At 38.9% G+C, this 20,596-nt stretch overlaps 2 protein-coding genes across 2 annotated transcripts; both read left to right on the top strand.

Annotated features, from left to right (window-relative positions):
• Positions 1-988: 988 nt before the first annotated feature.
• Positions 989-6,352, top strand: zgc:154093 (CRIB and BORG_CEP domain-containing protein). Its single transcript, XM_017491738.2, has 2 exons — positions 989-1,135; positions 4,466-6,352. Exon 2 carries the CDS (start codon positions 4,778-4,780, stop codon positions 5,585-5,587), a length of 810 nt encoding a protein of 269 aa, XP_017347227.1. The 5' UTR covers positions 989-1,135; positions 4,466-4,777; the 3' UTR covers positions 5,588-6,352.
• A 2,243-nt stretch (positions 6,353-8,595) lies between these two features.
• ercc2 (excision repair cross-complementation group 2) lies at positions 8,596-20,277 on the top strand. Its single transcript, XM_017491498.3, has 23 exons — positions 8,596-8,763; positions 8,905-9,004; positions 9,082-9,159; positions 9,249-9,311; positions 9,392-9,505; positions 9,672-9,788; positions 9,982-10,098; positions 11,721-11,844; positions 12,159-12,255; positions 12,438-12,571; positions 14,319-14,487; positions 14,680-14,798; positions 14,879-14,948; positions 15,107-15,176; positions 18,394-18,495; positions 18,579-18,642; positions 18,725-18,846; positions 18,936-19,028; positions 19,159-19,231; positions 19,335-19,405; positions 19,513-19,656; positions 19,747-19,890; positions 20,073-20,277. Exons 1-23 carry the CDS (start codon positions 8,759-8,761, stop codon positions 20,163-20,165), a joined length of 2,283 nt encoding a protein of 760 aa, XP_017346987.1. The 5' UTR covers positions 8,596-8,758; the 3' UTR covers positions 20,166-20,277.
• Positions 20,278-20,596: the final 319 nt, after the last annotated feature.

Raw genomic sequence — 20,596 nt, 5'->3', positions numbered from 1 at the left:
GTAAAAATAACTTTGAGATATCTACTGTAAGAAGCAGTTAGCTTTTTGCAGCATTGTGATTTCATTTTAGCCCATTGCTATGGGCAAATCGTCTTCAGTTCGCCATGGCTATGAGGGTCCCTCACAGATGGACTAATAATTTCAAAATTCTCTATAAATTTTCAGTGGGTGACTGCTGGCTTCACTCTCACCTTCCTTATCATTAATCTGACAGCTGTCTGTTGACGATTACATCATTATCTTTACGGACTGATCAACAGGGACGTTTAAGGTCTTTGCTAAGTCTCTGTAACCTTTTCCATTCGAGTGCTGTTTAATATTAAAATATTTCAATTTTTAAACAAAATATTGTGTGTGTGTGTGTGTGTGTGTGTGTGCAAAGTCAAAGTGGATATATAATGGAAGTATATTTAAAAACAAACAAACAAACAAAAAACAACAACAAAGGTGTCCTTCAATGTCATGTCTTCAGGTTAAGTGGGTCAACTAAAATTATATAAAAACCAGAGTCAGCTTGTGTAATTATTATTTTTCATATACAGAGGATAAAATGCTTGAGTGTAAATCAGTTATTCAAGTATTAGCACATTCAAGAAGTATTAAACGTCTTACTGCTAGTAGCTTACGATAATTTGACAGGATTCATACAGTACCACGGGCTAGACTTCCTTAGATATTGAATAGTGGGCCTATAATCAGATAACCTTTTATAACAACACAGCAAAAACGGAAAAAACAAGCATGTGCTTGGGCAGTGCTACAGCTAATCAGTTTGAAAAGAGATGAACTGCCATGTCGGTTCATTTATACCGGAGACAGCTGGTTAAATTGTATACAAGCACTTCAAGTTCCCTCACTTTGTCCCAGGATCATTTTGGCTCCAGCTTTTTTTTCTGTGTCGTGATGAATTTCCACTTCCCGGCAGAATCAGCCTCCCCCCACGCTCATTGGCTGACTGACTGAGAATGTGACTCATAAGCCAATCCAGGCAGGAGGAGGCGGGTTTTAGCACGATGCATTCAGCCCCCTCGCTCTCAGTCTTCAGCTTTTCCTCGGTTTAAGTTGCATCACAGTTAAGAGGTTTACAGTCCTGCTGAAGAGAGGAGCGCAATCAGCAGTTAACCTGGCCAAAAAGGTACGTACCAATATATTTTAGCTGAACTTTATGGCAACCTCTGTGTCACTGTCTTTGAAGTGAAATAAAATGCAGACAGTTGTTTAATAATGCAGAAAGACAAAAATAATAGACATTGTTTTTGAATTACTGTCAATCTTGGAGCTATCCATAAAGTAGCCTATAATAAGTTATATAAGCAGTGAACAGTGTAGGTGACATTTGTTATGTAATAATTCAAGTGATTAGATGCATTTTGTTATTAACATTTTCAGTAATCGGCCTGTAAATAGTATGCTACATAGTATGTAATAATAAAACTGTAACTACTGTACAACTGTATTGCAGTTAAGTTGTTATTATTAAACCTGTCATTTAACGTATTATTTAGCTTACTATTTAACCTAACGTTTTTTGTTTAGGGGTGAGATGAAAAGCAGATGGTGTATATCAAGAAAAATGATCTTACCCTAAACCTACATATGCTTTTGCTTTATGGTGATTGTAGCCTGTGCTACGTTTTAAAATACAGAGTATATATCATTTACAAACCATTTTCCTACAAACACTTCATACTTCTCTGATGTATAGTTCACTCCAGGTGCAGGATATGGGATAAAGGGGCTGGATGTGGAATTGTAGGGCTTAACAATGGCACCAAGTGGTTAAATTGGGAAATCCAGACATTGGATCATCTCTGAACACATAAGGGAGGTGTGTTGGTGTAAAAGGGAACAATTCAATTTGCCCAAAAGCTAAATGTTACAGTTTACTTGTACAAAATTCAAAATTGAAATTCAGTTTCTTTTCTTTTAATTTATTTTTCTCTCTCTCACCTATTTCAAGATCACACAGCCTGATTTATTTTACCAAATGTTTGGTCCACATTGGTTGTTGTTGTCTTTCTGTACTTTTCATATATAAAGCCCTTTCCTTGGATATTTTTGTAGTGTGGCGTCAGACGTGAATAAACCACAGAGAGACCGTAAACACTCGGATGGAGAAAACATATGGCCTGCACAGAGAAACAAGAAGATAAAAAAGGAACTGTGGTTTTGAACAGTTTAACACATGTTGTGCCAGAGATAATAGATTTATAAGAAAATATCTGAGTTTACAAGTTTTGGGGTGTGTCTGGCCTTTTTGGTGACCACAAATTTGCTTCAGCAGACTGTTTTCCCGAGCCAAATGAATTGCTGGTATAAAAAAACTAAACTAAACAGTGCAGCAGCAGCAATCTGTCAGTCTGGTTATTATGGACTGCTCCATCAAATACTTCAGTCAGCTATTCTGTGAGGACTGTTTTGTGCTTATACTCAAAATATATCCGTGTGAAGACTAGAATCATCTTCATTATAGTAGGGACAGTACTCTTAGCGTATCTTATATATATATATCTAATAAGATATAAGCATATTTTATAAGCCAATGTGAAATAATCCATCAGTGGCTTGATAGTTCTCGTAGGTTTGGTGGATTATTGCATATAAACTTCATATAAATATAAACTGTGGTAGACAGAGGCCAGTAGCATTAAAGGCCAGTAGCAGAAAACATAAAAGTGTATCACTTTTGTGAGGCAGTCTTGCCAATATCTACAATCATGTGAAAAAATAAGTACACCCCACGGAAATTGTTGGCTTTTTTGACATATTTGAACAAGCAAACATTTGATCATCTTTGAAATGGTGCCTATTAACAAAACCACAAGGGAAAATAGCTTTTTCAATCATTTATTCAATAGAAATATCAACAGATGTGATATTCTTTTGTGGAAAAGTAAGTACACCCTTGGCCTCAGAAGTTAGTATTGCCCCTTTAGCATTGGAATTCTGGGAAACAGAATGCCAGTCAAGACACCTATGTATTTAAAGACCCCCACACCAATTATGCAAAACACCTACAATAAGTTATTGCTGCTAAAGGGGCAATACTACCCCTTTAGCAGCAATAACTTCTTGTAGGTGTTTTTGCATAATTGTCCACCAGGCTTGCTGGAATTTTTGACCACTCTTCCATGTAATATTCTTTCAGTTGCAAGATGTTTGAGGGTTTTCTTGCATGTACTGCCCGTTTCAAAATCCCCCTCAACATTTCAATGGGATTCAAATCCGGGCTTTGACTAGGCCATTCCATAACCCTCCATTTCTTCTTTTTGAGTCATTCCTTGGGGGATTTGCTAATGTGCTTAGGATCATTATCCTGCTGAATGGTCCACTTTCGGTTCAACTTCAACTTTCAGAGAGATGGCCTCATTATCTTCAAGCACTATTTGATATCATGCAGAATTCATAGTTGAATCAATGAATGCAGACTGTCCAGTCCCTGAGGCAGCGAAGCAACCCCAAACCATAACATTTCCACCATTAGTATGAGTTGCTTCTCCTGAAAAGCTATCTTTGGTCAGCACCAAACATGTCTGCTGTTACTGTGGCCAAACAACTTTTTCCATGTGACTGATCTGTTTTTTGTTAATTTTGCTTGTATTTTCTCATTTGTAAGTTGCTTTGGATAAAAGCATCTGCTAAATGAATAAATGTAATGTAGATGTCATTTAAATTGTGAACATTACTACAAAATGTTGATTTTATGTTTCATTTGACAGAGCGTATCAACTTTATTAATAGGCACAAAGATGATCACGTTTGCTTGTCCAAATATGTAAAAAACAAACAAACAAAACAAAACAAAAAAACATTTCCATGGGGTGTACTTATTTTTTCACATGACTGTTCCTGGAGAGCTACTTTCCTTAGGTTTCATCTCCAACCTAAATCTAGCACACCTGTTTTAGTTGATCAAGAACTGGGTTAGATGGGTACGATTGTGGTTGGAGCTAAAGTCTTCAGGATGGTAGATCTCCAGGAACAGGGTTGCTGACCACAGTGTTAGAGTATCATGAAGAACTTTCACAATACAGCCTCTGACAACATGGCATGGAAAGAATGATTGTAAAATCATTTTAGGTGATTTTTTAAGTTCTGCTTTCCCAAATTATAGAGGTTATATTTAAGAGTGTTTCTATGCCTATTTACATACAATTTCAAACATACATTAAACTGGTATTCGCAATACTGTAATTTTTGCATGCAATGGATTGTGAAGGTTTCTTCATTTTAGGATTCTGTTTACATTTTTTTCTGTCTTCCCCATTTCCCTAAAATGCAATTCACAAGGCATTCTCATTTCAACCAAAGCACTGGAGGTAGTTGGGAGGAAGAAGACTAGCCAGTGTTCTTTATTTTAATTGCAATTCTCCTAGTAGGGTGCAAGGGGCAACAAAAATGTACAAACTGCTTCTTTAACTCTTTTTGGTAGTTAATCTGTGCTGTTCTTTCTGTATTTTCTCAGATTTCTAGAGATGATAAAGAGTTCCTGATCTCCAGTGATCTGAACACCCAGACAGCCAGGAGATTGTAGGAACATCCAGAAGTACTAAACAAGAACCAAACCTGGAAAGTTTGTTTGATTGTTTTGCTCTAATCTAATGGTCATTGAGCTCTAGATCTTGTGATGGTCTGGATATTTAACCAAAAGAGTGTTCCATCTCTTGGTTTGGTAAAGGTGAGCAAATTATGAATTAGGCAATGCTAAAACCAGGAGCAAACGTTTCCTAGCTCCAGCTACATCATTACAACAGCCATTGGAATTCTGGGAAACAGAATGCCAGCCAAGACACCTATGTATTTAAAGACCCCCACACCAAGGCATGGCAAAAAGCTAAAACTGAGGGATGTTCTCTCTAGTGATATGATCAGCCCTCCTCTGGGGGACTTGCGCCACAGCGCCCATGTTGGACCAGAGGGGGAGGGTGACATGTTCGGAGATGTTCGTTTCCTACAAGGCAAATTGGACATGTTACCTGCCTTAGCACACCCATCACACAGCATGAACAGACATGTTGATGACATGTTTGAGGTAAGAGGACTACAGCATGGGTATGACCCCCTTCATAACTCAAATCACAGCTCCATTCTTAAAAGCACTATCTCAATGCCTGCGTTCATTGCCCCTGAGCAGCCACCTCCTAAACCTCCTCGTCTACACTTAGAGGAAAGTTCCAAGCAGCAAAAGAACCACCACAATCAGCAGCAACACTCCATGTCTGTGTGTGCAGAAGGGGTTGGACACTACATGGAGCCCTGCCATGACTTCACCCTATCTGCATCCATCCCCATCTTGAGACACCTAGTGCCCTCTGCTGGCTCTTTCTCTGAGGCCTCTTCAGATGACTCCATGTCCGAGGGCTATGTTCCACCGGACCCTAAGCGAGGACTGAGCCTGGACTCTGATGCTGGCCTGAGCAATGAGGACCTTCGAAGTGAACATAGCGAGTCTCCCGCATTCTCTCCCACCATGTCACGCTCAGAGTCTCTCGCTGGCCTCGACCTGGATCTGGGACCATCCATTCTGGAGGATGTTCTCAGGATAATGGACCGTTACAAGAGTGTGAAAGACAGGTGTGAGCTGTGAGCTGGTTAAAAGTCTTTAAACATAATAATGTGCATGTCCTTGTTTGGCCTTGTACTTCTCATGGTCAGGGGATAGTTTATTCGCTGGACACAGGAGTAACCGATTGTAACAGAATGACTACAATAACTGATAACTCCATCTCTTACTGTGTAAATGTTTGTCTGAAATGGAGATGTAGACAACTGGATTTGTATACTGTTTATATTGTACATTTACATTATTACATTGAAAATCTACTCAATGTAAATGGACTGTGACTTTTTTGTAATTTATAAGTACTTAAACACGGAACAAATCCAGTGCAAAATTCAAAGAGCGGTTACATTTGCACATTAGTAAATTCATGACCGATGTGAAATACTGACTTGTTTGTTACTTGTAACTAGGGGTGGGCGATATGACAAAAATATCATATCACGATACTTGAGGACATTTCAACGATATACAAGAAGATTTTTTTTTTTACTTACGTCAAATCATAAAAACATAAAAAAAATACATCACCATACCAGCGATATCTCATACATATTATATGTATCACATAATCATTCATCACGATATGAATATTATATCGATATATCGCCCAGCCCTACTTGTAAGCAATATCTGTGATTGAAACCAGTTCATCTTGATGTCCATATTCATAAGTTTAAATTTTTTTCTTCTTTAGGTATTCTATCACAAACACAGTTCACTATTAATATGTATCATCATATGAGACACGGATTTAACATGGCCATGTAAATAAAATATTATTGAAACCAATTAACCTTTTTAATTTTAATCATCACATTGACGATGTTAAGTTCTTTGTCCGATACCAGTCACAGAACCAGAATTTGGACGCTACACTGGCTGATTTCCTCTCATCTGGGCCCAGGAAGAAGTCACACCGACACCATTGTTCAGTGAAAGCTTCTTAGTTTAACGATACAGAAAGCATAATATATATACACACAGAAATATTGATAAAGAATGATAAATGTCAATTGGAACAAGTCACAGATAAAATTAAAACATCTATTACGCATGTTTGAGTAACATAAGAACTACAAGACGTCTAGTCTACCAGATAATAAGAGAAGAAGAAGAACCGAGAGAGAGTGAGTCAGGATGAAAGGCGGGGTGATTAGGAATGCTCAAAACAACACATACCATGAACACAAAACAATTTGGTTCCGGTGCATCGTGACACAAACTAGAGACCTTCAGAATTGAGACACAGAGATCATGCCTGAAACTTATCAGATATGAATATATACAATAGAACAAATGGTTATTACCAACAACAGGACCAAATACACACTAACTACAAGAATGTTATGTGGATTGAACAGGGTTGTATTCTGTGCAAGCTGAGCATTTGTAAAATGTATGAAGTCATATATAACAGCAAATGAATGTACAAATGATTATATATATATATATATATATATATATATATATATATATATATATATATATATATATATATATATATATATATATTATTAAGCGGTACTTCCTTCTTTTCAAGTAGTCTATTTTTGGATTCTGCATGACCCATACTGTACATTAACTCCAACTTCCTCCCAGGCTGGAATATGCAAAAAAAGAAGAAAAGAAGAAAAAAACCCCCCACAAGAATTCCCTTTGGGTGTTTTCAGAAGAAAATTTTAATGTGTCTTTATCCTCATAAAAAATTTTTTTTTTCAAATAAAAGATGAAAACTGGGATTTTGGTCCCCAGGAGTCTGTATTGTATAGTCAGTAGTAATGTGTGTAATGCGAATGACTCAACTCTCTGAGCTGCTCTTTTATGTGAACGTTGGGAGTCAACTCACATTTTCCCCACCAAATATATTTATTGAACATTTTCCAACTATAGCAGAAAACACAACAAAAATTTCAATTAAGAAAAATAAAACACACACACACACACACACACACACACACACACACACACACACACACACACACACACACACAAAACCAAAACCAAAAAAAAAAAAAACATGCAGACGTAATCATGAGCACATTTAACCCAGGCCACTTAAGGGGTAAAATAAATAGGTATGTTGCAATTTCAAAACCATTATGTACTCACTTAAAGCAGATGAACGGGGAAATCCATCCACAGAATAGTGGACAATTCAGTCCCTAGATTACTGATATAGGGAACTTACTCTTTTTGAAGAGACATTTTTGGAAGTAAATAAATAAATAATTTTAAAAAAGGGGACAACGTTGTTAATTTCACAGAGTGTAATAAAAAATGATCCAGTGAATCTTATCAACATCTGAGTTGTCTGAACCAGCATGCCCCAGTTCAAATTAAGACCAAGGTTTGACTCTCATCTATGTATGACTCAGGCAGCATTATGTATATATACTCACCGTCCACTTTATTAGGAACACCTGCACATTCATACACAGTGCATAAAATCATGAGGGTACAGGTCAAGAGCTTCACTTAATTAGACATCAGAATTTGGGGGGGGGGGGGGGGGTTCAGGGGGTCATCTCTGTGACTTGGTTGTTGGTACCATTTACGGCAACTTAAATCTAACTGAAATGTTAATTTAAACAGGAGAGTTCATATGACACAATGTTAAAAAATAATGGAAATTATGTTTTGATATATGAAATGAATAGTAATTTAAAAAAGAAAAGAAATAAAAACCTCTAACCTCATGATAAATACAACTGTTTTTAGACAAATATACATGAATATAATGAGTGATATGCATTGATCCCTGAAAGCTAAAAGTAAATAAAGTCTCGCGTTAAAACGGGACGTATAAAACACTTACATTACACTACAGAACTTATTAGAGAACTAATAATAGCGAAAGCGATATAAGCTTGGGTCAGAGTTCACTTTTTATGCACACTTCCATTTTCTAGTTCCCACTTTGATTAGTTTGGTCTAGACCGCTGTGTTTGTGGGTTGGACTTTGCGCGATCCAATCAGATGTAGAGTTTACGACAGAGCAGCCAATCATAATAGCGGAAGCCGATGACGCTTTTAGGAAGCGACGTCGTGCCGCTTACACAACAGAGTGAAGAACGCACTGTAACGTGCCGATTTGTTGCATACAGAAACTGTTAACTTTGTGTAATTTTGACATCGTATCTGTTGTCAAGCTGCAGCAGACACATAAAAGGTGCTACAACAATCCTGTCAACAATCATGAAGTGAGTAACCCTAACTATTGGCAACTATTACAATACCTCATCAGTGCTTGCTAACTAACTGCCTTGCAAAGAATATTACCAAGCATAACTAAAATCCTCGTTTTGTTTTTTTTTCCACCTAAATGTTAATCTTCCATGTAGGTTGAACATCGAAGGGCTGTTAGTTTATTTCCCATATGACTACATCTACCCAGAACAGTACTCTTATATGCTGGAGCTCAAGAGGACACTGGATGCCAAGGTATATCATGTGCATAACATTCATACTCTTCTAATGTAAATAACACCTCTCTTACCTGCTGTCTTGTCTTATCTCAGGGGCATGGCGTTCTGGAGATGCCCTCAGGGACCGGAAAAACAATTTCGCTTCTGTCTTTGATTGTTGCTTATCAGAAGGTGAGGATCTGTGGGATCTGGGTTATTTATTTAAAAGGTTTCTTGTTGAGCAAGGAACAAGCCGATAAAGTGTTTGTGATTGCTTGCAGGCCTACCCTCTCGAGGTAACCAAATTGATTTACTGCTCTCGAACTGTACCTGAGATAGAGAAGGTAAGTAACGACATGGTGTACAGTGCACTCGCTGTCCCTGCTCTCTGAAGTTATAATGATGCTCATCTTCTGTATTTTAGGTGGTAGAGGAGCTGAGAAAACTAATGGAGTACTATGCAAAGGAAGCGGGAAAGGAAAATCACTTTCTTGCTCTAGCACTTTCTTCAAGAAAGAATCTGTGCATTCATCCTGAGGTAGGTGTCTCGTGGCTGTCGATTTAAAAAGGCTCACCACGTCTGCAAATTCGCGCAGTGAGAGAATAATACAAGTTTTAAGAGGCAGATCAGTCACTGCTGATGTCCTATGGTTTGCAATTGAGGCTGTGTACAAGAGTCTGATCGTTAATGCTCATGCTTACAGGTGAGCTCACTGCGCTTTGGAAAAGAGGTGGACGGAAAATGTCACAGTCTGACAGCATCATACATTCGTGCACAACGTCACAGTAATCCCAGCCAACCTGTCTGCCGCTTCTATGAGGTAAAGGGTTAGGAATAATGCACAGGTCATGCTGATTTGAAAGTGCATGTCGGTTGAGGTCGGCCCTCCTGATGTTTTGAAATCATTACCATATACGGTATCAGGATTTGTTTTCTAAAATTATTATTATTATTTTTTATCACTGTACACGTGTGTTGTTTATTGCTGTCTCTTTTTGTTTCTGCTTCTGCAGGAGTTTGATGCTGTGGGAAGGCAGGTGCCAATTCCTCCTGGCATTTACAACCTAGATTACCTTAAAGATTTTGGACGGAGGAAAGGCTGGTGCCCGTACTACCTAGCACGCTACTCGGTATGTATTTTTACAGAACATGTGCATTTATTAAAAAGTACAACCTTGATACAGATACCAATTTCGACATTCAACACATTGTGTTTAAAACAAACACATAGTGGAATACTTTCTATACAGTCCCCTCCGAACGTATTGGAATGGCAAGGCCAATTCTTTTGTTTTCTTTGTTACACACCGAAGACATTTGGGTTTGAGAACAAAAGATGAATGTGGGACGATGGATCAGAATTACAGCTATCATTGCCTGATATTTGCATTTAGATACTTTTAAATAATTTAAAACATGGCACCTTTGGTGGCAGACTACCTGATTTTTAGGTAAGCAAAAGTATAGGAACAGATTGTCTTAACTTAAATAATACTTAATTTGGTTGCATATTTCTCACTTGCAATAAGCCTGCATTAAACCTAATGTTAAGTCTTAATAACTGCATTAATCACATCACCAAACTATTTATTTTTGTGATGCTTTTCCAGGCTTGTAGTGCAGCTACTTTCATTTGTTGTTTGTTTCGGGGGGTTTCTCTCTTCAGTCTCCTCGTCAGGAGGTGAAATGCTGCTCAGTTGGGTTAATGTTTGGTGATTGACTTCGCCAGTTTAAAACTTTCCACTTTTTTCCCCATGATGAAGTTCTTTGTTGTGTTGGCAGTGTGTTTTGGGTCATTGTCTTTCTGCATGATGAAGGTGCTCCCAATTAGATTGGATGTATCTGAAGTTACAGAATGTTTCTGTAGACTTCTGAATTCATTTTGCTGCTACCATCATGAGTTACATCATCAATAAGGATTAGTGAGCCTGTTCCAGAAGCAGCCTTGCAAGCCCAACCCATGACACTACCTCCACCATGCTTGCCCGATGAGCTTGTATGTTTTGAATCATGAGTAGTTATTTTCTTTTTCAACAGTTTTTCAGGACATTCCAAATTGGTTTATTGGCTATGCCTAATGCTTGTGCAGTGACATTTTTCCCTCTGTTCTTCAAAATGGCTTACTTTTCTCCCATAGACTGCTCTCTGGACTTCATGTTGGTTTATCCTTTTAAACAACAAATGTAGTCTTCACAGGTGAAACCCAAGGCTCAAACCAAGAGTAGACATTCAGAGCTATTAATTGTTTAAACAATCAATCTAACAGGGCACACCTGGGTAGCAAAAAACACCCCTCCAGTCATGTGTTCCAATATTTGTGATCACATGAACAAATTTATGGGTTCAAACAAAAGGCATTCTAAATTGTTTAACACACCTAGATGTAAATATCAGGAAATGAAAGCTGAAATTCTGATCAGTTGTCTAATACTCATCTTTTGATCTCAAACTCGTGTGTCTTCAATGTATAGCAAAAACAACAGAATTGACCTTGCTATTCCAATACTTTCAGAGGGGACAGTATCTATTTTTGTTTTTTATGTTGATTGTCACAAACGATAAGATGATCATATACATCACTAAATAAAATGATTTAGAAATGCTAATGAGCCTGAAAAGTGATGCATTTTTGATCAATTAAATAATTTTTTTTCCCCCAATGGCACTGAATCATAATGGTGTCTTTCAAAATTATTTAAGGTATTGAATGCATTGACAATGTATAATTATTTTCATTTTTTTTCTTTGTCAGCTTCTTCATGCTAATATAGTGGTTTACAGTTACCATTACCTTCTGGACCCAAAAATCGCAGACCTGGTCTCAAAAGAACTTGCAAAGAAATCTGTTGTTGTCTTTGACGAAGCTCACAACATCGGTAAGTCAAGTCACGTCAAGTGGTTTTTATTGTCAGTCCTCTATGTAGCTTGTATAGATTGGAACGTAATGATGTTTCCCCAAGAACATGGTGCAACACATAATACAGTGGCACAGTAGACAAGTCTACATAAAGTGTAAAACCTGCAGCCACAGAACAATAAATATGCAGGACGGTGCACGTCAACTAGACAGAACAGCACTGAGTAGAATAACTAGTCTGTAAACTTTAGACTGTGGTCACAGTCCCATATGAAGTTTCTCCACCCTACCTGGCCACTCTGAACAGTTTTGTGTAATCTTCTGTCCTCCCAGACAATGTGTGCATTGACTCAATGAGCGTGAACATCACCAGGAGGACACTGGACCGCAGTCAGGCCAACGTGGACACACTTCAGAATACGATTCAAAGGTGAATAGAGTTCATTCAGCTAGTGGTGAAGAGCAATTCAATATAACAATTAGTCATTTTGTTTCAGAGCTGATATGTCTTCAGATATGTCTTGACATTTACGTGGTTGTAGAATGTAGCACATCGTTTGTGTGCAACAGTGTTAGGGTTCATTGTGCCACTCAGTGGTGTTTCTCTTGAAGGATAAAGGAAACTGATGCTGCTAAACTACAAGAGGAGTACAGGAGATTAGTGGAGGGGCTAAAAGAAGCCAATGTTGCCAGAGAAACCGATATCTACTTGTCTAATCCAGTACTCCCAGATGAAATACTCCAAGGTCAGTTTGTCTGCATAAAAGTTTCTAAATCACAGGTGTTCATACCCAGTTTCAGGCTGGGCCATATCTGCATTTTTTAAAATGACACTTTTTACATCATCATCATTAGTATTTCTTATTATTTACTTTACATTATTATAAATGCATTAATCTCTAGTCTGATTACGGTCATGGTCAGTTTTTTATTTGTTTCATAATGATGAGAAATTGCATTAATTCATAATACAGCTTCTTTACTATAGCAGTCTGTATGAAGAAATCATATGAGCTTACCTTCGCTAAGATCATGCCTGTACTCAGTCACTCACCGCTTGTTTTCGGTCCCTGTCAACTTCTTTTTGTAGGTCACTACACTGGGTGATTCATTTTGGAATTTGGAGTTAATATAATTAATATATCAAGGCCAGTTTACACCAGATGCATTTCTGAAGCGTTTTTAGACGTGCGTCACACAAAGCAGATATGCAAGAGCTTTGTGAGACACGCCTGAAACATGGCTTTTTGTTTTACATTCTCTGTGTAAAATCTATAAGTAAGGGAAATGTTTATACGATAAAGATATCTATGTATCTATGTACCTATATAAATGCAACTGTCCCTGTCCCTCATTGTTTCACTGATACTGTTGCACACTTAGGTGTTAGTTGTTTTCATAAAGATTAAGCATGCTGTCATGGCAGTGCCACAGACAGAATGTGTGCAGTGTGGATTGGACAGTCTGAAAATGTTGCCTAGCGCTGTATTATGGGCCGATTCAATATATTTTTTTCCATGTCCTTGAGCTTGACGACTGTGTTCAAAGGGCTGCTTTCATTTAACATAAGCAGGCGTCATGCTGATTCCACTTTTCTAGAGTTGAAAACCTGCAGCCACAGTGAACCTTGGATAAGATTGATCACTGGTACACTATATGGCCAAAAGTCGTTATTCCTCAAACTGTTGCCACAAAGTTGGAAACGCACAGTTGTATAGGATGTCTTCGTATGCTGTAGCATTACAGTTTCCCCTCACTGGAACTGAGAGGCCCAAACCTGTCCCAGCATGATAGTTCCCCTGTACACAAAGTGAGGAGCATCTTTGCTACAGTTGGTGTGGAAGATCTCGAGTTGCTGAGTTCAGAGTGCTGACGTTAATCCGACTGAAAACCTCTGGGATGAACTGGAAGGCCATCTGCCCCCCAGGCCTCCTCATCCGACATCAGTGCCTGACTGTGCTCTTCAGTGGTTTTGGGGCCGAATCAGCACAAATCCTCACAGCAACACTCTAAAATCCAGTGGAAAGCCTTCCCAGAAGAGTGGGGGTGATTTTAATAGCAAACAGGGGACTAAATCAGGAATGGGATGTTCAACAAACACTAATAATAATAATAATAATAATAATTATTAGAAGTGACGCGATAGAAGTGACGCGAAGAGTCAAAGGTAGTGAATTCCAGATCTTGGGTGCTGCTCCGCTGAATAACCTGCCACCCATATTAGAGAGCTGAGATCTAGGGACAGAGAGGAGTCCGGACCCAGAAGATCTGAGCGAGTGGATGGGGTTGTAGGGGAGAAGCAATTCACTGAGATAGCGAGGTGCCAAACTGTGAAGTGATTTAAACATATGATTGACAGGTGTACACAAACCTTTGGTCATATAGTGTATAACAAATGAAGACACTGTAGGCTCTTTCTTTATAATGGATGTGAAATGTAATATACTCCTGTAAGAAAAGCCCTTTGTTTTGTATCATGTTCTGATGCTACAGAGGCCGTCCCAGGCAATATCCGTACAGCAGAGCATTTTATAGGCTTCATGAAGCGTTTCCTGGAGTACCTGAAGGCTCGGCTGCGTATCCATCACGTTGTGCAGGAGAGTTCTCCTCAGTTCCTTAAAGACATCTATGAGAAGGTGTGCATTGATCGCAAGCCCCTCAGGTGAGGCATATCTCTGTGCGTTCTATGTGTTGTGTCTTAAACTTAAACTAGCATAAAACTCGCTGTTAGGAAAATAATAGAATTTATATCGGACACTGTAAGTATATTTCATTCAACCTGCTACATTACTTGATGCATTGTGATTATTTCATCATCAAATGTATGACCTGAGCTGTGGTCCCCCCCCAATAGATTCTGTGCAGAGAGGCTACGCTCATTATTAAGAACTCTGGAGATTGCAGATATCGCTGACTTCTCTGCCATTACTCTGATCTCCCACTTTGCTACACTTGTTAGCACCTACAGCAAAGGTAAAAATTCTGTAATCTTTATTCGGATTGCAGAACCAACAATATACATTTTTGAAAAATAAATAAAATTCTTTTTCCAGGCTTCACAATTATTATTGAACCCTTTGAAGACAAAACGCCCACGATCGCTAATCCCGTTCTGCACTTCAGGTGGGTTACATTGACATCTAGCAGAAAGTCTGATTTGTGTTCCATAGAAATTATTAAAATTTAATATGTAATTATTGCCATTCTAAATTAATTCATTACTTTTTGATTTTGTGTGAATAGATATTTACATACAGTGTATGATCTTATGTTTTCTTCAGCTGCATGGACCCCTCCATTGCTATAAAACCTGTGTTTGAGCGGTTCCAATCAGTCGTCATCACTTCAGGGGTAAGTTGCCTTCTATTGTACCATCTCTTCCCCCACTTCCTCTTCAGAAAAGCATTCGCCCTATCATCGGGAGAGAATGAAAGTTTGGGTCTCAAAAATGCCACAGCCATCTGTGGCTGGGAGTCAAGAGTGCAAAATTGGCCAGGGAGAAAATTTGAGGAAACAACTCCTCCCAACTGCTACACCTGTGCAACAACTATAGTTGCAATCAAAATTATTCAATCCCCATTGCAAATATGGTTTATTGTTTACAAACTTGCAGCTGTTAAATCAAACAAAAGCAATTCAATTAATTGTAAATTCAATACAACGAATGCTTCAAGTGGTTTCCCCAAATTCAACTGAAAATGCAACTTATGATTTCTCCAGTTTCAAAATTATTCAACCCCCTGAATAGAATCCCTCATAACAGCACAATTATACAAAGTAGATGTTGTCTCAAGCACACCTGATGCATCTAATCAGGTGTGCTAGAGCTGGAACATATGAAATACCTGAACTGGCTAGGGGTAGAAGATGTATGAAATACCTGGATGGGGCAGAAAAAGGAAGCTATTAATGGCTGCAAACGGATTCCTGAGAAGACAGGTTGTGAAAAACCCTTGAGTGACTGCAAAAGACCTGCAGCGAGACTCTATGGAAACAGGCACTGAGGTTTCAGTGAGCACATTAAGATGTGTACTAAATGCAGAAGGTTTCCATGCCAGAACTCCAAGGCGTTCACTACTACTGACCCAAAAGCACAAGAAAATTCGGCTCAAAATCATATACATAAGTCACAGAAGTTTTGGGATTCTGTTCTGTGGACCAATGAAACAAAACTGGAACTTTTTGGTACAATGGATCAGCGGTATGTCTGGAGGAAGAAGAAGGAAGAAAGAACACTCTGTCCACAGTCAAGCATGGTGATGGCTCGGTGATGCTCTGGGGTTGCTTTGCATCGTCTGGCACTGGAAACCTGCAGCGAGTGGAAGGCAAGATTTATTGAAGTATAAGAAAATCCAAGGAGAAAACATCATGCTGTCTATGAGGAAGCTGAAGCTTGGGCGTCATTGGACCTTCCAACAGGACAATGATCCCAAGCATACCTCAAATTCCACCAAGGCTTGGTTGCAGAAGAAGTCCTGGAAGATTCTTCAGGGCCATCACAGTCACCTGACTTAAAATCTCTGGTGGGATTTGAAGAAGGTGGTTGCAGCACACAAACCCAAGAATATTACTGAACTGGAGGCCATTGCTCATGAGGAATTCTAAGATTCCTCAGGAACACTGCCAGAAGCTGGTGTCTGGCTATGCATCTCGTTTGCAACAGGTCATTACAGCAAAAAGGGTTCTCTACTAAGTACTAAGCATGCTTGCCATGAAGGGGTTGAATAATTTTGAGACTGGAAAACTCATTATAAGTTACATTTTCAGTTGAATTTGGGGAAACCACTTGAAGCATTCATTGTGTTGAACTATTTCAATTGCTTTTGTTTGAATTGTTCATTGCAAACAGCTGAAAGACTGTATTATTATTATTATTATTATTATTATTATTAATTTATTTATTAATTTATTTACTTACTTACTTACTTACTTACTTATTTACTTATTTATATATTTATTTATTTATTTTGTAAACAATAAACCTGATTTGCAATGGGGGTTGAATCATTTTGATTGCAATTGTAAATACTATTTGTTTGCTTGACAAGTTTTTCAACTGGACCATGAAGTACTATATGGGGAAGTATTTGCCATAAATACTGCCATCATATAGCAATCATTCCCCTTTATCCTCTCACCTGGGCAAGTTAGACTATATGAATATAATATATTGAGCTATTTGCTTAGCAGCTTGTGCCATGGTCAGAGTTATCGGTATCCTTTCTTTCAAAGAGGGGGATAGTATGGTGAGCATGCCTTTATCTGATATTCTGAGCATTACGCATAGAATGCTGCTGGGCTCTGTAGAGATCTGCACTACCCTGCGTTTGGCAAGTCACTCACCATTCTTTGTTCATCTCTACAGGCTCCAGAGTTTTTATTTTCTTTTGTGTCGGTGACTTTGCCTGTGCTAAGTAACTTTTATGTACCATAATAGTGCTAATTTTTCCTACGCAGTCATTCCCCACTCTGTGTTTAAGCATTTGAATACATTCCCCACCAACTAGCTGACCACTGTGGCTTGTGGCCGATGTGTTGCTACGGTCATAAAATGGGTACGCTCTTACTATGAGCTGCTAAGCCTGCTTTATTTTAGTTTTCAGCATTTGTCTTGGAGTAGGTATTACGTCTGCACAAACATCCGTTTTCCTAGAATTGGGTTGGAGTGCCATCATGTTCCATGTTATAGTGAGTGGGTAGCCACTAATAACCATGCTACAGGATACTGGCAGATTTGGATCCTGGCTCAGAGCTGAATCTGGCCCAAGCCTGTCAGTTTGAACAGCTTGCTGGTCGCAATAAAAGTGCATCTTAGCCAGAGCACGCCCATCTGTGGGTCTGGCCCCTTGGACTAGCCAACTGAGGACTGTGCTCTAACAGCCCAGTAAACCTTTTTCGAATTCAAGAGCCCCTAACATATGGAGCATGTATGCCCTTAAGTGGAAATTATGCAAATGGTCTTTACCTCATCAGGCTGGACCCTGTGCATTGTAAACCAACCGCTAGTGGTGTTTGAGGAGACCCCCCCCCCCATGCTATGGAAAGTACTTTGGGTGTCTTAAAAAAGTGCCATATAAATGTATATGTAACTAATGGTTTGGTAGCAGCTATCACAGTTTACCACAGGATTGATCATTAGGGTGACTTTGTAGCTGAATCCAGCTTTTCTGTTCAAGATGATATCACCCAACTGTATGAATTAGTTGATTAACATCTTGGTAAGAATAAGCCTGTTAGATTTCTTCTTAATTCCTTAATTCAAATATTCGGTACGTCTGCTTTTGGATATAATGTCCTAGAGAATGATTGCTGTAGGATGGCGGCGCTTTTGCCATGCCTGGTTGGATACAATCAATTTCTTTTGTTAGTTAATACACTATTATCATTATCTGAATAATGTCAATTTAATACAGTAATAACAATTTTTTTGTATGAAAAAAATTAACAGCTACTATCAAACTCATCCAATCTTGTGAAATCTGTGTATGAGAGTGCTGAGTATCATGAGTTTTGACACATGGAATAACTTCATGTATTTCATAGTTTGTCTTACGTTTCCTCTTACAAGACTCTTTCTCCACTGGAAATCTATCCCCGAATCTTGGACTTCCACCCCGTTACCATGGCCTCCTTTACCATGACACTGGCACGTACCTGCCTTTGTCCTCTTGTGAGTGTGCAGTAACCCATTCAAACTAAATCTGTTTTTTTTAAAGGATATTTCAAATCTGAATATTCTAAACATTTTCTCAGATTGTTGGGCGTGGCAATGATCAAGTGGCTTTGAGTTCCAAATTTGAGACCAGAGAAGATTTTGGTTAGTGCTACTGTTTGAATGTTTATGCTTTATTGAGTCTCAAAATGTAGAGAGTTGTGTTAATGCACCGTATCCCCCACAGCTGTGATCCGGAACTATGGGAACCTGCTTCTGGAAATGTCTGCCATTGTACCTGATGGGATTGTAGCATTTTTCACCAGCTATGTTTACATGGAAAACATTGTAGCTTCATGGTATGAGCAGGTATGCAAATAAACCACTTCTGCTATTAATTCTGTAATTGTCAAATAAGTGTGCATTTTGTAAAAATAGTGGCATTTTTTGGACTGTAGGGAATTCTGGAAAACATCCAGAGGAACAAGCTTCTTTTCATAGAGACACAAGATGCAGCAGAGACCAGCATGGCTCTAGAGAAGTACCAAGAGGTCAAGAGACCATCTGAAATTTATCTCTAAATTGTCACTTAGTATCAGTTGGAAATATTTGCTATATGTATTTATAAATAATGATATAAAATATGTAGTGCTTCTGACTGCTTATAATCTGGTGTTCTAGGCTTGTGAAAATGGCAGGGGGGCCATCCTGCTGTCTGTGGCCAGAGGTAAAGTGTCTGAAGGGATAGACTTTGGTAAGTACCCTGCTAACACCAACTATATGACTTCATGTCATTTAGTTGTATAATATTTTTATACAGTGATTCTGTATTTATGTTGCCTCTGATTGACACACAGTTCATCACTTTGGGCGAGCTGTGATCATGTTTGGAGTGCCTTATGTCTACACCCAGAGTCGAATACTTAAGGTTAATCATTCAGTCACACTGCAGGCTGAACATGCCCCAGTTTTCCCAGCCAGTTTTTGCTTGATCTCCGCAGTGAAATAATTCACCCCTGTTACTCGCTCCCTCAGGCTCGTCTGGAGTATCTGCGAGACCAATTTCAAATCCGTGAGAATGACTTCCTGACTTTCGATGCCATGCGACATGCGGCTCAGTGTGTAGGCAGAGCCATCCGAGGCAAGACCGACTATGGTCTCATGATCTTTGCTGACAAGGTGAACATTTCTTCATTGTGTTCAATGTCTGGTTGATTAAGGTTAGGCGTCTCCTTTCAGTTACTGAAGCCCTTTGGTTCCCACCCTCAGCGTTACGCCAGAGCCGACAAGCGAGGTAAACTACCCCGCTGGATTCAGGAACACATCACAGATGGCAGCCTTAACCTGACCATTGATGAGACAGTGCAGCTTGCCAAGCACTTTCTGCGGCAGATGGCACAGCCATTTAGACGGGTAGGTCCAATTCCCTCTTCAAAACACCCAATCTGCTGTACAGACATAACCCAAAAACACAGCAAGTCCACTTCTATGTACATTATCAAAATATGATTTCGATGGGATATATTGTTTATTTGTTATGTGTAGATGCGTTTGAAAATGATGATAGTTAATTGTTAATGTTGTATGTTTTACAGGAGGATCAGTTGGGCCTGTCTCTACTGACCCTGGAACAGCTTCAATCAGAGGAAATGCTGCAGAAGATCTCTCAGATTGCTCACCAAGCCTAATGCTTGTCATTGGGATAGAAACGTGCATAAACTTTGACGTGTACATATTTTTATAAATGTTTTTCATCAAACACAATGTCAGTAATAAATGCTGATTATTTCTACAAACCCACTTGCAGAATTGTTCACTTTGTTGCATTAAATAAGTGTACTGTATCATGTTACTTTTTTTTTTTCTTTTCCCATCACACCTCTACTGCATACATGAGCTCACAGCTGCCCAAAACTGGATAGTGTCAATCCGCGTGCTCAGAAACCGCAGCCAAATTTACTTTCTTGGACTCTTGGCTATCTATGGCTGTGGCATCATCAGGATTTAAACTTGCAATCTGCTGAGCTTTTGCACCTCTCAGAAGCTACTTTATTCTTAATGTCAGCTAGAACTATCCAAAATGTGACCAGTGAAACCCCGAGCAAAGGTGAGAGGCATG

The sequence above is a fragment of the Ictalurus punctatus genome, chromosome 17 (assembly GCF_001660625.3).
Source record: "Ictalurus punctatus breed USDA103 chromosome 17, Coco_2.0, whole genome shotgun sequence".
Classification (NCBI taxonomy): Eukaryota; Metazoa; Chordata; class Actinopteri; order Siluriformes; family Ictaluridae; genus Ictalurus; species Ictalurus punctatus.
Note: the sequence above shows the minus strand (reverse complement) of the source record. Positions and strands in the feature narration are given on the sequence as shown.

Bases quoted from the DNA above. Each gene is read 5' to 3' on its own strand.
- zgc:154093 (XM_017491738.2), top strand. From the start codon at position 4,778: ATGCCAGCCAAGACACCTATGTATTTAAAGACCCCCACACCAAGGCAT.
- ercc2 (XM_017491498.3), top strand. The intron at 9,160-9,248 runs GTGAGGATCTGT...GATTGCTTGCAG, and splicing joins TGATTGTTGCTTATCAGAAG to GCCTACCCTCTCGAGGTAAC. The intron at 14,949-15,106 runs GTGGGTTACATT...TGTTTTCTTCAG, and splicing joins AATCCCGTTCTGCACTTCAG to CTGCATGGACCCCTCCATTG.